The following is a 16,854-nucleotide window of genomic DNA, read 5'->3' as shown; positions in this document are numbered from 1 at the left end:
CGTTCGTTCGTTTTGTTTGTAGTCAGTACTGGTTCGTTCGTTCTTCGTTACGTGTAAGTTCGTAGTCCAGGTCTGTCTACTTCGTTTGTTGTTTTGTATTGTTGTTCAAGAGTTTTCCGTCTTCGTCTGTTCCTTGTAATAAATAATATGTCATCATACCTCGCTGCACATTGGTCTTCTGATCCCTCTCTCCTCTCCTCGTCCGAGGAGGAGGAAGAGCTAGAGAATCGTTACACAGAGTCAGTCAGACACAACACATGAGTTAATTAACAAAGGAAGCAGTGAAGCCATCTGATCTCAATCCAATTTGCCCAGCAGTGGGACATTAAAGATCTTCTGGTTCTTATGAAGGGCTCTTTGTTTTATTCTATCAAGAACTGTCTACAAAATAATGTACCACAATAAGCGACAGAGTGGGAAGGGCCCTATCTACATTTCTAACAGATATGTTCATCTCTGTCACATGAAACTGTTCACATGTGAAGTGCCCTTTTGACAGTGGTGTTTTCCTGCTGATTGCATTATGAAATGAACATTCACGTGTAGCCTACTGCCTTGTGCGCATGGCTGCACTTATGTGAAGAAATAATAGTTTATTAACATTTTAAGCTAAATGTTCTGATCTGTTGCATCAGACTCATTGCATTTGAATGTTGTTGTATTTATGTAGCATACTGGTTGTATGAATGTGGGATCTATCGTCCCACAACTGTCCCAGAGTCTGTTAGGAACAGGCTATTTCTTTCTCCACAAGCTGACTAAAGAATAGGTAGACTAAACTTTTCTACTATAGTAGATTGACATTGGCTAGTGATTTTGCTGTTTGTTACTCGTCTTGTTGGCTGTGGAAAAGTAAATGTTATTCTAACATGTTCAAAGTGAACATCAGAATTTGTTAAGAAGGACCACATCATTGTTCTGTTAATATGAATGACCATATTCTAAATGTGATTTCTGTCATTCTGAGCACCGTGGGTGGACGCCCTACTCAGGTTACAAATTTTAAATTTCTCAACATTTCCGGTAAATTGAAATGTCGCCGGTCAAATGTCCAGCACCACATTTTCCTAACGGAAACCCTGGGGCACTTTCGCTACAAAAAGCAACATTTTTTGTGATAAAACCATCAGTAGAGAAAAATGAAAAATGAAAATGCGATGGAAACCCATTTGGTACATGAGAATTTAATCTCACAAGTCATTTTTATTTGCACTACATCATCACTCACAGCCTTTTACTCACAACAAGTCAATTTGATGGAAACATCTCTGGTGGGAAAATGTGGATTTTAGAATATTCGCATGAAATCGGTCGCCAACCTGATGGAAACATAGCTATTGTCAAAAGTCTCATCATTGTCCTACTTCCACATGGCATTGGAAAGGCCTGTGAAGTCTAACTGTACTGTATACAGCATATAGGCTACAGTCTGTATGTGAGTGAAAGTGTGTCTAAATGCTCTGCATGACCAGTCTAAGAGCTCATTAGATGTATGTTTTATGATGTGGAAACCCTCTTGCTCCACAAGCTCTGCCAGCCTCCTCAGATGACTGATCTGAAACCCTCCTGTTAATGCCACGGTTTCATCTCACTGGATGGTCTTCTGGGGGGAGGAGGGAAGGGGAAAGAGGTTTACAGACAGAGAGGGGGAGGGTTGAGAGAAAAAGACAGAAGGGGGAGGGAGAGAAGAAAGGGGGGGGGCTTCTGGGGGGAGGCAGGGGATAGACATGGGGGAGGGAGGAGTGGAGTGGAGCGGGTGTGGACCGGGTGCTCACACCCCTCTCTGAGACCAGATTAGCCCACTGGACTGCCACTGAATACCTGGTGAGGGGGGCTCCCCTGGGGGTGTCAGACCCCCACCACCTGCTCTCAGGAGGAGAAGAGGGGGACGGAGGAGGAGAGGGGGACGGAGGAGGAGGAGAGGGGGACGGAGGAGGAGAGGGGGAAGGAGGAGAGAGGGAGAGGGGGAAGGAGGAGGAGAGGAGGACAGGGGGACGGAGGAGGAGAGGGGGGAGGAGAAGAAGTGGGGGACGGAGGAGGAGAGGGGGAGAGGGTAGTCGGGGATGCATGTGTATCAGACAGGTCTAAGAAAGCTGGTCAACATGACAACAACCCTCCTGTCCCTGTTTTAGAACCATTATATCAACAAACTATAATTAAAATTCCCTCACACACACACAACACTCCGGCCCACGCACGTATGCACGCACGTGCGCGCACACACACCAACCCACATGCTCAAAGGTTGAATTAATGGATCTATGATTTATGACATTAACAGAGCCTCATACGAGATATGAGTCAGTCCTCTGGAAAAGTTCCTGGTAAGACATGAGGTCAGATGAGTTAAACTCTCCTTTATCTCATCTGAACATCTCATAATCTAACCAGACAATGAATAGAAAGCACAGCTGCTTTACTCTACTCCTGGTCTGGCCTGGCCTGAGGCCCCTGCTCCTCTCCTCTCTTCTCCACTCCTGACAGGCTGCAAGAGGATTGCGTCATACACAACTAAAAAGTGCCCCAACATCAGACTGCCGATCTGGTTAAATAAAGAGCCCTAAGAGGCTTTGCTGTTCCTAAGCTAATAATAGCTGGAAATCGCCTGGCAGTGGAGTTAAAGAGAAGTTTTGCTATAGGTGATGTAGGATAGGCTTCTCCGTGACACACCCCAGGGTCATCCATGTTGCATTGTCCACCATCCCCAGGCAACCTGACGGGCAGCCTCAGCTAAGAGGCCTCCGAGGGGTCTCAACCTGCCTCAGACATCACCTTCTCTCTGGAGGCCTGGGGATTCTCACTGGTCTGGCCGCCCACGCCTCTTCTCCTCTCCTTCCCTGGTACAGGCTCTCCTCATGGTCTACCCTGCCCTGGAGTGGGTCAGGGTCATCCGGTCATTATTACTGACACACATCTTGTCCTAAGAAACAGCCTCCGGTTATAGTAAGGGGATCTACCACTCTCTTGTTGCCTCACTCTACCTCTCTCTCGCGTGACAAATTCATCACCATGAACTGTTCTTTCATTTACCCTTTTTCTCTGTGCTGCTACACCGGTGCTGTGTGTGCGTGCACTCATGCATGCGTTAGTGCGTACATACACTACCATTCAAAAGTTTGGGGTCACTTAGAAATATCCTTGTTTTTGAAAGAAAAGCAACATTTTTGTCCATTAAAATAACATCAAATTGATCAGAAATACAGTGTAGACATTGGTAATGTTGTAAATGACTATTGTAGCTGGAAAAGGCTGATTTTTCATGATAAACTTCAATTAGCTAACAACGTGCCATTTGAACACAGGAGTGATGGTTGCTGATAATGGGCCTCTGTACGCATATGTATATATTCCATAAAATCAGTTTCCAGCTACAATAGTCATTTACAACATTAACAATGTATAAACTGTATTTCTGATCAATTTGATGTTATTTTAAATGGACAATTTTTTAAAACTTTTCTTTCAAAATCAAGGACATTTCTAAGTGACCCTAAACTTTTGAATGGTAGTGTGCGTGCACTCTACCTGTCCTCCAGAGCCACCTGCGCCACACAGGGCTCAGTCAGTGTGCGTGCACTCTACCTGTCCTCCAGAGCCACCTGCGCCACACAGGGCTCAGTCAGTGTGCGTGCACTCTACCTGTCCTCCAGAGCCACCTGCGCCACACAGGGCTCAGTCAGTGTGCGTGCACTCTACCTGTCCTCCAGAGCCACCTGCGCCACACAGGGCTCAGTCAGTGTGCGTGCACTCTACCTGTCCTCCAGAACCACCTGCGCCACACAGGGCTCAGTCAGTGTGCGTGCACTCTACCTGTCCTCCAGAGCCACCTGCGCCACACAGGGCTCAGTCAGTGTGCGTGCACTCTACCTGTCCTCCAGAGCCACCTGCGCCACACAGGGCTCAGTCAGTGTGCGTGCACTCTACCTGTCCTCCAGAGCCACCTGCGCCACACAGGGCTCAGTCAGTGTGCGTGCACTCTACCTGTCCTCCAGAGCCACCTGCGCCACACAGGGCTCAGTCAGGGTGTGCACTCTACCTGTCCTCCAGAGCCACCTGCGCCACACAGGGCTCAGTCAGTGTGTGTGAGGCCTGGAGGTAACAGTAGTAACCTAACCCTGGATTCCCTTTGTGTATCCAGGCAGGTTGATTAGACACACGTCTCTGTTTAGACCCCCTGCACACTGGGCTTTGTGGCTCTCCTTTCTACTCTCCTCAAGAGCTGCTGACTAACACAGAGCCAGGGGCTGGAACAGTGGGGGACTCATTGACTGAAGCAGGACTTGCATTGAGTACTATTAGCCATCCAACCACCTCTGAAATAACATAAAGAACAGTCCATTTCTAGCTCATCATTTCTGTTACTTACTGTAGTAAAAGGCCGTCTATCTACCCTCAACATTTTGCAGCAGCTTTTTAATGATGCAATTGTATAACTATTACCGTCTGTAATAGCTCAATTACACATCGTTACACAATTATAACCATTATTCAATGGTTTGGATTTTGGTCAAATAATGCCTTGGATTTGATGCATCATCATTATCAGACAATAGTGACTCCCTGAACAACACATTTAATTACTTCCTTTCTGTTCTGCCTATCCAACAACTGAGCTGCCTGCCTGTCTGGCTGACTGACTGGCTGGCCACCTGCCCCCATTTCTAAAACAGAGGCTGTGACGCACACGGCAAGCATACTGTACTGTATATTAGTGTTAGTAGGGCTGGCCTGGCCTACACCTGTGGCCCTCAAAGCTGACTAGAGAGGGGGAGGAGTGGGGATGCCTCAAACCTCCCGTTGAACTCTGTAGGTCGGCTACGTGTGTGAGAGAGGGGGAGGGAAAGAGAGAAGGGGGAGAGAGACAGAGACAAAAAGAGCAAAGGAGTTATATAGAAATAGAAAATAGCTAAATATTTTGTTTTAAAGATGTTTTATTGTCACATACAACGGATAGGTGCAGTGAAATGTGTTGTTTTACAGGGTCAGCCATATTAGTACAGCTTGAGAGCACATCGACAGAGTGACAGATTTTACTCAAACCAGCGACCTTTTGGCTACTGGCCTAAAGCTCTAACCGCTAGGCTGCCGCTCCATTTAGTGATGATCATAACTTGTGCAGTACAGCTCTAGGTAGGTCTAATCTACCATTTATTTGATAGATGATTTGACAGGATAGTAGCTTAGCACTGGCAGGACTTTGATGTTATTATTACTAGACCATACTTTTGACCGCACTGACGGTCTGAAATAGTACATCCGGCCCCGTCGAGGCTCAATGAACCTGACGGCTGGCTTAGCCAACGCTAACACATGTTTGTTAGATAAATAAAGCATCTCATGCTTAATGATAACATTAAAGGATAAACATTGAGTGGCCCAGTGGCCACCTGAATTTTTTTTTAAAACAGTGCAATAGGTTCACAGACAAAGGCTATTCATATAGCCTACTATAGCATTTAAACTCATTTTAGTTTACTTATTTAATCAGTTAATATTAGTCCCATAAGACAGGGAATTCCCTTTTGCATAAATGTTATGTTACATTTTTTATATAGGCTTGGGTACTTCTATTTTTCAGATCACATATATTTATCCAGTTGCCTATGTACCAATAGGCTTCATACAGTCAACCGTGGTTGGTCACTGACTGTCAAACTACCCAGGCTGCATCCATTGGTTAACAGTGGTCAGGCAGTATGAGCGGTGACCCCTAGCTACAGTACATTAGATGATTGTCCTTTGCAGTAGTGACGATAACACAGCCCAACAGCCTGCAATAACCCAGGGCAGATAGATAACATCAGTGGCTACTGCTCTGCTCACAGCACAACCTAGCCAGGGTGACATTTAAACAATATGCTTGTCCGCGCTGACTGTGCATGCGCCTGATCCAGAGAAAGAGAGGGGGGAGGGGGGAAAGACAGGGGGAGAGCTAGGGAGAGGGAGGAGTGAAAGCAAGGGAGACAGAGCAGAGAAATACTGTGTGGGAGTGAGAGTAAAACTGTGACTGTGTACATGACAGAAATCTGCGTTGACATTTGTAAACTGTGAGTCTGGTAAAGAGCAGAGACTGAACTAAATAGGTATATGATCTAACTGCCAAAATACAGTGTGAAAGGATGGGGTGGCCCCAGAATGTGTGCACACACCTCTTAGTGCTAAGTAATCACATTGAATTTCAACTACAATATTTGTTTGTCTCCTATAAATAAAACTCAACGCACAGTCAGTTGGAAAACAACTTGAAGGTGGACCTGAGTAGATGAAGACGAAGGCCTACTGCATTAGGAGTCCTTCACTAACTCAGCATCCCTTAGGGTCTCTGGGCTGAGACAACATTTAACAGACTCATATCATAATATGTATTATTTATCATACAGTATAATAGGAATATAATATGTAATATCATTATAATAATGTATGTAACATCCTTCTCCTCCACTCCCCTCTCCTCCCCAGTCACAGTCCCTAGTGATGATGTCCCTCCTCTCAGGTTAATTACACAACTGTAACAGCAGCAGTAAGCTGCTGGCTCTTAGAGTAAATTGTGCAACCATGGAGTGGAGAAGGAAGAGGTGGACCTTCGGGACCGTAAGAAGGAAGTGCAGTGTCCCTGGGTGGAGATATGGCCGTGCTGCCTCTGTCTGGGGGCTTGTGAAGTGGAAGGGAACCCTTGCACACTCACCGAGATCTTTCTCTGCACACTCACAAGGCCATGTTAAATGCCAGAGGGTAGATAGACAAACTGACATTTATATTTCACATTAGCTTCGTCAAGGCTATTTCTATTTAATTACCAAAGGCCCCCTCTCCACTAGACACTACACAGACAGTTGTAGAACGCTTGCATCATCATGTTACGCAAATTACCTCCACTGAAATGTAGGCCTAAATAGCATGGTTTTCTCCAACCAATCACAAAGTGTTACTCATCAACAGGCTACCGACATCAAACCATATCGAAATAAGTTGAAAGGTCATAAATTGTTCACAAACCCAAACTTTCCCACATTTTGTGAAAAACAAAACTTTCATAATGTTTTTTTAGTTAACTTCGGTGGTCCTTCATGGGAAAATTGCAATCAAACTTTGTCATCAAAGTCTGGCATTCTCTGGATTTATGGGAACTCTGAAAAAAACAAGGTTGAATCATGATGACGTCAGTGATCTTCAGGTTAGAGCTCTAGAAAGAGGCCCGAGTTCCGGACATTCAATTCCGAGTTGGATGACCGTTCAAAACCTATTTTCCCAGTTGGACCTCATTTCTCAGAGCTCCCAGTTGTCTTGAACTCACTGAAAACAGATTTCCCAGTTCTGAGTTTCCAGTTGTTTTGAGCGCGACAGAATTCATGCTGGATTGACACCATGGCCAATGGTTGAATATTTATCCTTTTAATCTTGTAAAAAGAGACCCTTAAACCCAGACCACACACCCACTCCACTGAAGAGCAGGCTAGTGGTTGCTTTATCTTCATATGACAAGGATTAAAAAGGATTTGCCAGTAGATTGTTGACTTGACTCATGATGATGACTGCTAGCTTGCTAGCTAAGATTTTTTAAAGTATGATTTTGACAGTCCAATCAAAGCTGCTGTAGATATAACGTGACTTGATGTAATTTTATCTGTGGTCAATGACCTTGAGCCTTCTTGGATGGGCACTTGTAATGTAGCTTAATGGCAGTACCCAAGGAGCTTGAATTTTCAAGCTCTACCCTTAGATTTGGCGGTGACCTAGTGTCCCCATGAGTGACAGAACACTGAGCCAATCACGGCGCAACTAGAGAACATTACCAACCCCTACGCTTCATATATGTTCTGCTGGCTGCCCCACCACCAAAGAAAGCACTGAGCTAGGCTGAAACACCTGTATTTTGGAGCTGCCTTACTCAAGAAAGCAAAAACGAGACCAAGTTTAAATGCGGCTTTATTAACTCAATTTATTTTTATATATTGTTGTACATTGTTTGAAAACTGATGCGTGACACGTATTAATGTCACAATAACATACAAAACAGGCATCCTCCCCAAAAAGTATTTTTTTTTTAAATAGAAAGATGGAGCTCAAAACAGATGGGGCAGAGTCGCCACTGACTAAAACAGGGCTTACAGGCACAGCCTAAAATAAACTGGGATTCAGCAGCAACAGCTCTTACTGAGACCAGTGTAATACAGCTATGCCCGCCTCTTCAAAGAGGAACAGGGAGGGGGAAAACTAAATGCAAGAGTTCAACAACTTTCTCTTCTTCCCCGCATGTTTATACAGTGTAGCATGGCCAGTGGTAGCTTCAGTTACACTAAATTTAAAGTAGACAGATGCCACACATAGCTGCTCGTGCCTCGCCCTGGGAAACAAACGTCTCTCTCATCACTCCAGACCAGGGCTCCTCCAGGCCAGACCCCCTCAGCTCAGCTCCACACTGTCCACTCTGGAGGGTTAGGGGGTTGGGGCACCCACCTGGCCAACTAGCCCACATATCCTCAGTGTTAACGAATCCAACCAGGGTTCACTGCTGGCAACCAAACTGTTAAGCCCTCTCACTCTAAGCTGTGTGCTCCACTGAACAGAGACAGGCTACAGTATGCCCCAAATACCTAATGTACTTTAAACATGTGGAGTCCTGCATAGAGTACAATACACAACAGTTGAGACTGTAGTGTTAGTGGTCATAGTATGTTTAAAGGTGCACTATGCAGAAATTGCTCTGCCATTTCCTGGTTGCTAAAGTTCTCATAGTTCGCCTAATTTCAGTTTATGAGACAAAATAAGCCAGTATAGTGTAGAGAATCATTGTACTATCTAAATCTCTGTGAAATGTATTTTCCATAACCAAAAATATTATATTTTCAGCTGTTTGAAGTTGGTGTACAAAACTGAAAGTGAAATACACAAAAAAAGAAACTTAAGAAGGAGAAGCATAAAAATAGCGCACATAGAACAGATCTATCGCTTCTTAGACTTGCTGTCAATGAGAACTACAGCTCAAAAACACATATTTCTATGCGAATTGGGTCGGGTCGCCCAAAAAGTTACAGATTGCAGCTTTAAGTCTTCACCACTCAGTTTAACCTTGGTTATAGGCCTGAATGTGACTCATTTTTCACAAAGGAAAACTCCACAAATTAGAGAAATAATGCTTTGTAATTTATAACTTGATACATTGTTAGTCTGCCAGACACACTTGATAAGGGTCCTGCAACACAGACCCAGTCCCTCATCTGAGCCGGTTACACCCCCACAACACACACAGCTGGCCAGAGTCTGGGAGTCGGACATACAGTCACTCACCTGTTGACATCGCGCACAACATTCTTCCGCTCCTAGCACCCGTTAAACGGTAACGGTGAAGCGATGTTGCTCTGTGGACTGGACAGCTTCAGACCTGCCTGCTGCTGGGGGACTCCTGATCTAACAGAGCTGTCTGAAACCTGCCGCCTGCTGCCCCCTATCACTCTCTCTGAGAGCCCAAAATAGTCCACCATGAGAGCGATGTAATTTCAGTCTTTCCCACGACTGAGACAGACAGAGCCAGGAGTCAAGTCCAGACAGATGAAGCTGGGGCAAGCACAAGAACAAACTAGAAGTCAAGAGCAACAGATCTCCTCCAAAAAAAATTCGGACTGTCACTTAGTTGATTTCTTCACTGGGTTTCAGCTATGACGCAATACTACTACATTACAACATCAAACTCTGTACAAATTCCACTCTACAACATACCAACATGTCAACCGATGTACTAGCTTACGCCAAATCAAACCTGATTACAGTTAGTTTACGCCAAGATTGCCAGCATTTGGAGATTTCATTCGTCTGGTTCAGGCTCTCTCTTAGATTGAAATAACTGGTGGTCTCCCATATCCTTCGTGGGTGAGAAGGGAGGGAGGGAGGAGAAGAAGAGAAAAGAAGAAAGAGAGGAAGCATGCATGGTCCTTGTTGAGGCTTGCACAGCTCTGAGGTGGTACGATGATGACAGACCCAGAGCTGCCAGACAGGCCACCGGATGTGAGAGAAAAAGGACCAGAAGAGAGAGAAAGAAAGAAGACAAAAAAGGGTAAGAGAAAGGGAGCGGACAGAACCTTTCCCTGTTCCCCTTAACAACAGGGGGGAGGAGCTGCCCACTCCTCCTCTGTCATTGCACTGCAATTTAAAGCCCACATGGCATGTCTGGGCACTGTAGACTGCCACTCAATAGGGCCCTCACTCCCACCACCACTAGACTGCCACTCAATAGGGCCCTCACTCCCACCACCACTAAACTGCCACTCAATAGGGCCCTCACTCCCACCACCACTAGACTGCCACCCAATGGGCCCTCACTGACACCACCTCTAGACTGCCACCCAAATGGGCCCTCACTTACTTACCTCCAGCCACCTTCTCTATGACGTCTTTTGTGTCATACGGCCATGACAGTTGGGAAGGATGAGAAGGCAGACAGGGTCAAAAGGCTCCTAAAAGGTTTGGTGTTACATCTTCACTTTTCACTGTACACAGCCTCGCTCAATAGCACACGAGCACACGAGCTACCATGTAGGGGTAGAAAAAGAATTACAGTTTGTTTCTTAAATATCATAAGGGAAAAAAGGACCATATTACAGTATATCTATAGTTTATCCCAACTACTCTGGAGTTTCAGTGAGAAGTGAATACGCCCTTACCCTTTAAATGAATAACCTCGTCAAAATGACAGGTTGCTACTTTAGACTACAGCCTAGGCCTAATCCTGGCAGTAGAGTTGAACATTCTGTCAAATTGTTATTCCATTTGAAGGACTTATTAGTCCATGTTTTTCCCTCTTCCATTCAACACTGTTGTAGGCCTACAGTAGTGGGGGAAAACCCTTCAGCATTGACTGAGTTAGGCTAATGCCTTTTACTACAGCACTCACTGGAATGTATCACTTCCTGAACAACAAATCACGAGAGAGAGAAAGACAAAGCCCTCACCTACAGAGAGATTAACCTAGAGAAGAGTCCCCTCAGCCAGCTGGTTCTGGGGCTCTGTGGAGTCTGTTTGTGAACAGAGCCCCAGTACCAGCTGGCTGAGGGGACTCTTCTCTAGGATAGCAACATAATTAGACCCAACACAATTATGAGAAAGCAAAAAGATAACCATTTAACACACTGGAAAGACTCAACCAAAAAACAGAGCAAATTGGAATGCTATCTGGCCCTATGCAGAGAGTACACAGAGTCAGAATACCTGACCACTTTGACTGACCCCAAATTAAGAACATCCTTGACTATGTACAGACTCAGTGAGCATAGCCTTGCTATTGAGAGGCTGCCATAAGCAGACCTGGCTCTCAAGAGAAGACAGGCTATGTGCACACTGCCCACAAAATGAGGTGGAAACTGAGCTGCACTTCCTAACCTCCTGATAAATGTATGACTACATTAGAGATACATATTTCCCACAGATCACACTGACAAAGAATTTCAAAACATATCAAACATTGATAAACTCCCATATCTGTTAGACAAAATACCTCAGTTTGCAATCTCTTCGGCAAGATGTGTAGCCCATTGCCATTGATCAAAGGTCAACCAGTGGATATACCAATAATATTTATCTATCTTCCCCTACTATTCGTACTACAACTTTTGGCACATTGCTAAAACACTGTACATAGCTGATAATATAACAAATGTTATATTTTAAACCTTTTTGAATGCAATATTTGTTGTTTTGTGTCTTCTCAGGTTTGTTCATTTCACGTGCTTTGGCAATGTAAACACGTTTCCGATGCAAATAAAGCCTTTGAAGAGAAAGTCCAAGCTTGGCACAGTGCAGTCTTCTTAATCACACGTTTATTCACAGTGGTAAGACCTACTGCGGTAGAGTAGGTCAGACTGAAAAGTTAAGAAATGGGGTAGGTCTAGACTACATAGGCTCATGTGTTTTTTCTCAATGGTTCTTACACTAACCTTCACTATTCAATTAGGCTATGTAAACAAACAGCTGGGTACTACATACCTTACTGACAGGATTCAGAGAGTGACTGAGAATAACATGTCTGTCACTACCTGTAACTAAGGTACTGTTCTATTTGAGAGGATGGAAATCTGCTGGGCTATTTCTCTGGGTTCATAGTTACTTTATTAATAACCACATAATTGCTGTTAACATTACGATCCTCTGTGATGAACAGTCATAACAGCACAGTTCAAGAAACTAAATAAATACAATCACATAATTGCTGTTAACATTACGATCCTCTGTGATGAACAGTCATAACAGCACAGTTCAAGAAACTAAATAAATACAAATGTAGGAAATAGAGGTGCTCCAGGTTGTTCTAGAGAGCCCTGACTTGTGTGAGTGAGGCTAGGGCTGAGGAGGAAGGAGAGAGAGAGAGAAAGAGAGAGAGGGAGAAAGAGAGAGAGAGAAAGAGAGGCTAGGGCTGAGGAGGAAGGAGAGAGAGAGAGAAAGAGAGAGAGGGAGAAAGAGAGAGAGAGAAAGAGAGAGGCTAGGGCTGAGGAGGAAGGAGAGAGAGAGAGAGAGAGAGAGAGAGAGGCTAGGGCTGAGGAGGAAGGAGAGAGAGAGAGAGAGAGAGAGAGGCTAGGGCTGAGGAGGAAGGAGAGAGAGAGGCTAGGGCTGAGGAGGAAGGAGAGAGAGAGAGAGAGAGAGGCTAGGGCTGAGGAGGAAGGAGAGAGAGAGGCTAGGGCTGAGAAGGAAGGAGAGAGAGAGGCTAGGGCTGAGGAGGAAGGCGAGAGAGAGAAAGAAAGAGAGGCTAGGGCTGAGGAGGAAAGCGAGAGAGAGAACGAGAGAGAGAGAAAGAGAGAGAGAGAAAGAGAGAGGCTAGGGCTGAGGAGGAAGGAGAGAGAGAGAGAGAGAGAGAGAGAGAGAGAGAGAGAGAGAGAGAGAGAGAGAGAGAGAGAGGGGCTAGGGCTGAGGAGGAAGGAGAGAGAGAGAGAGAGAGAGAGAGAGAGAGAGAGAGAGAGAGAGAGAGAGGCTAGGGCTGAGGAGGAAGGAGAGAGAGAGAAAGAGAGAGAGACTAGGGCTGAGAAGGAAGGAGAGAGAGAGGCTAGGGCTGAGGAGGAAGGAGAGAGAGAGGCTAGGGCTGAGGAGGAAGGAGAGAGAGGGAGAGAGAGAGGCTAGGGCTGATGAGGAAGGAAGGAGTGAGTGAGTGAGTGAGTGAGTGAGTGAGTGAGTGAGTGAGTGAGTGAGTGAGTGAGTGAGTGAGTGAGTGAGTGAGTGAGTGAGTGAGTGAGTGAGTGAGTGAGTGAGTGAGTGAGTGAGTGAGTGAGTGAGTGAGTGAGTGAGTGAGTAAGAGACCAAGTGTGACACAGTGCAGTCTTCTTAATCACACGTTTATACACAGAGATAAGACCTACTGCGGTAGAGTAGGTCAGACTGAAAGCTTACTAGCAGTGTTCCAGGTTGTTCTAGCGAGCCCTGACTTGTGTGAGTGAGGCTAGGGCTGAGGAGGAAGGAGAAAGAGAAAGAGAGCAATTCAACTTGGAGCCATACCGTTCAACTCACCGTTACTCTGGTTCTGTGTCTCTGCGTTACACTCCAGTTATTAATGTGAACAGGCACTAGCCATACGGGCCAAGGGACACAGTCCAACCAGATTAAAACCACTTGCACAGTGGCGTTTTGATTCCTTGACTTATTCCAAAAGCACTTTTTTCACTTTTCCCTACTCGTCTCCAAATTAGACTTATTTATAATCTAGGGAAAAATTGATTGCGGAGGAGAAAGGACTAGCCAAGCCTTGGATTCATAGTTTTACCAGAGCTTCATGAAAAGGGCAGAGCTAGGCTTAACTCTGTCTAACTCTGCAGATATTGGCCCTATTTAATCAAAACTGGTAATCAAGCTTTCAAGATAAAATGTAAGTTGCAGTCGCCCTACACTGAATTTAGGGTTTGAATTAAAACAGTTGTGCTTCTTTTAGTTTCACAGAATCCAAGCATGCATTCTAGCTACGTGAAAGACAGATGCTTTTGAAATAGCATGGAACTCCTAGATCTGTGGTTATGAATGAATGAATGGCAGCTTGCTTGTCTTCTCTTGTCTCAGAATAGTTAAACCCCTTGTCTAGTCTTGTTTCCAAAACAACCGTCCAAAATACACAAACCAAACACAAATAGAATATTGTGGCATGATGCATCACCAGACTTCCACAGATCTGGTTCTTTCTCTGCACACCTGGTCACACTGAGATTCTGATATGAACCCCCACCTTCTCACACACACAGTATTTGACTCTCTATCTGTGAGAGTCAAATACTGTATTGGGCCACTGTGGCCGGCAAACTGGGCGCAAACTGTAGAGATGATTGAAATGGCAGCAGGGTGACATAGTGTTATTGGATGTGTTTGGACTTATTGGCCAAAGAAATTATCCAAAGAAATTATGCAAAAAAAAACTTGTTTATACTAGGTTGTGAGGTGTCTTGTATACTGGAAAATATGCAGTTTCGTTATTAATTAAGTTTAATTTATTGTGTTGTTTATTGTTGTAATGGTGTTTTGTCAAGCTGCATAGTCAACGTACCAAATACTCTAATTTAAACATACACATTACACATTTATCTGCATTACAAATAAATAGTTAAAGGGAGTAATATTACTTAATGTAATAACCTCTTAATTTCTGAGAAGGTCATTTAGAATAACTAAGCAGAAAAATAGAGAATATGTGCCTGCTTGTAATACTAATAACTATGTTATTACATTCACTATATTGCTATTTATGTCTAATTGTTGTACTTTTTAAGTTCTATTCAGTATTATGATCAACAACATCGATTGCATGACCACTAACGTTACTAACAAGTTAGATTACAAATGGAAGAGTTGTGAATGGTAAAGTGGTAAAGTGTCTTACAATATGACGTTCCCAATGCTGCCAAGTTCATGGCATTGCGGTTTCAAACCTATTCAATTCGTTTTCTGAAGCATAATCGATAATAAAATGGATTGATTGGAGCGAATGTTTGAAACAAGTAGAGCTGATAGGCAAGGCATAATGCATTCTTGTTAAGCTATAGGTGTCTGAATAACTGACAGCTGTGTCCTCTCGTGAGCTAGCTATCTTACCTACTCAGCTGCCAAGCTAGTCTTTTGAAATACATTTCTAGCTAGCTACATTATTATTTATGCTAGGAGCCACATACACATTTCAGCATGTGCTGCAGTATTTAAATATATTATTTATACATTATTTAGTACAGTTTTGCAACTTTTGGTGGGAATTAGCTAGTTAGCATGAGGACACCGCTATTTGACAGCTGCTGTCGCGCGCTTGTTTGCTGTTTAGGCTCATGTTCCTAAAACCACATATTTTAACTGTGGAAAAGTCAGTGTGTAACTGCACATACAAAAATAGAAAAGACTAATGTTGATGTGTAGCCTACTTATTCTACTTTCTGCTGCCAGAACATTCCCTAGCTTGTTCACATTAGCTAATCTGTTGCAACCAATGCCCCTTCTGCAATGTTCTTGTTGTTTGCAATGTAATCGCATCTGTGCACTCTTCTACGTCAAGAGAAGTTTACTGGGTATTCGCAGCAAGGATACAATTCTAACCTGCGGGGCCTAGCGACTGCTGTTGGCCGTCCTCTCCGAAGATCAGCCTGAAGTCCAGCTCCTCATTACCAGTGCAATTTGCAGTAGTCATCGGGGTTGACAGCTCGGGTTCACCCGTCACACGAACGACGGCTAATGCAAAATACTATTTTAAATGTCACAACATTTACAGAACTAAAGTTAACTGAAACAACAAAACTTGTTTAATTTAGCAAATCAAAATTGTAGCGAGCAATCGACCCGTGAGCGGCGTTAACTAGTTTTTCTTCCTTGATTATAAATCCAAAAATTATTCTTCCTCCCCGGCGACGTTTGGTAATAAAATGCTCGTTAAACTTTTGATTGTCCTACAGCGAGTCAACTCTTTTGTCCTTGCGAACGTTAAATTGATTTATCGCTGTTTGGTGTCAACAAGACAGACAAGGTTGTCGGTGAAACTGACTCCTCTCACTGGAGCGCCTTCTATCCCAACTTTTACTAACTGCGCGTGACAGGGCAGTTCCAGTAGTGACGTCAGCAAACCCGGGTACACAACAGAGCGCTGGCACTCTCTGCCTCTCAATTCAATTCAGAGGGCTTTATTGGCATGGGAAACATACAGTATGTTTACATTGCCAAAGCAAGTGAAATATATAATAAACAAAAGTTAAATAAACAATCAGAAATTAACAGTAAACATTTATCTCACACACACACACGCACAAACACGGATAAGGCTGGCAAGAGCTCCTGGGATATGTAGTTAAATCTCATATTGAAGCTCATTGCCTCAACATGAAGCTTATTATAGCGTATAATAAAGTTATCCAGATGTACAGCACCGTTGTCCTACTCGGATTTAATCAGAATGAATTGACACGTAATCCTATTATGCGTGGGAATAATTTGAAACAGATTTCCAAAATTAAAATCCCGTGGAGCTGATTTGCTAGTGTTTTTACATTCTTTTATGTCCAACATTTATAAACATGGCCCGCCAGTTGCGGAACCCTGCCCTATAGACTATACGGATAGTTTTTCTGGCCTGGGCAGATCAAGTAAACCTTTTAACCCTTTCGTGTTGAGCAGATTTCACAATCACTGTAATTGTATCACTGCCAACCATTCTGTGCATCATTAGATTAAACCAAATTATAGCCAACCTTCAACCCTTCTCTCTTAACTATATTGTAACTATATTTTCATGGCGACAGTCCATCACTGATTGGGCCGTAATAACACGATGCACACTTGACCTCTAGATCCCTCAGTCACCAACAAGTTACAGTGCCGTTCTAATGATCTCTGTCCTTGTTACTATGCCTACCTGTTCTC

At 44.0% G+C, this 16,854-nt stretch overlaps 1 protein-coding gene across 1 annotated transcript in view; it reads right to left on the bottom strand.

Annotated features, from left to right (window-relative positions):
* The window catches only part of LOC120025379 (nuclear factor of activated T-cells, cytoplasmic 3-like), an 81,591-nt gene extending 65,615 nt beyond the window's left edge, over positions 1 to 15,976 (bottom strand). The window contains exon 1 of the mRNA XM_038969926.1: positions 15,541 to 15,976. Within this exon, the coding sequence (XP_038825854.1) occupies positions 15,541 to 15,631 (91 nt within the window). The 5' untranslated portion in view covers positions 15,632 to 15,976. The remainder of the gene's footprint in view (positions 1 to 15,540) is intronic.
* Positions 15,977 to 16,854: the final 878 nt, after the last annotated feature.

The sequence above is a fragment of the Salvelinus namaycush genome, chromosome 30, assembly GCF_016432855.1.
Source record: "Salvelinus namaycush isolate Seneca chromosome 30, SaNama_1.0, whole genome shotgun sequence".
Lineage (NCBI taxonomy): Eukaryota > Metazoa > Chordata > Actinopteri > Salmoniformes > Salmonidae > Salvelinus > Salvelinus namaycush.
Note: the sequence above shows the minus strand (reverse complement) of the source record. Positions and strands in the feature narration are given on the sequence as shown.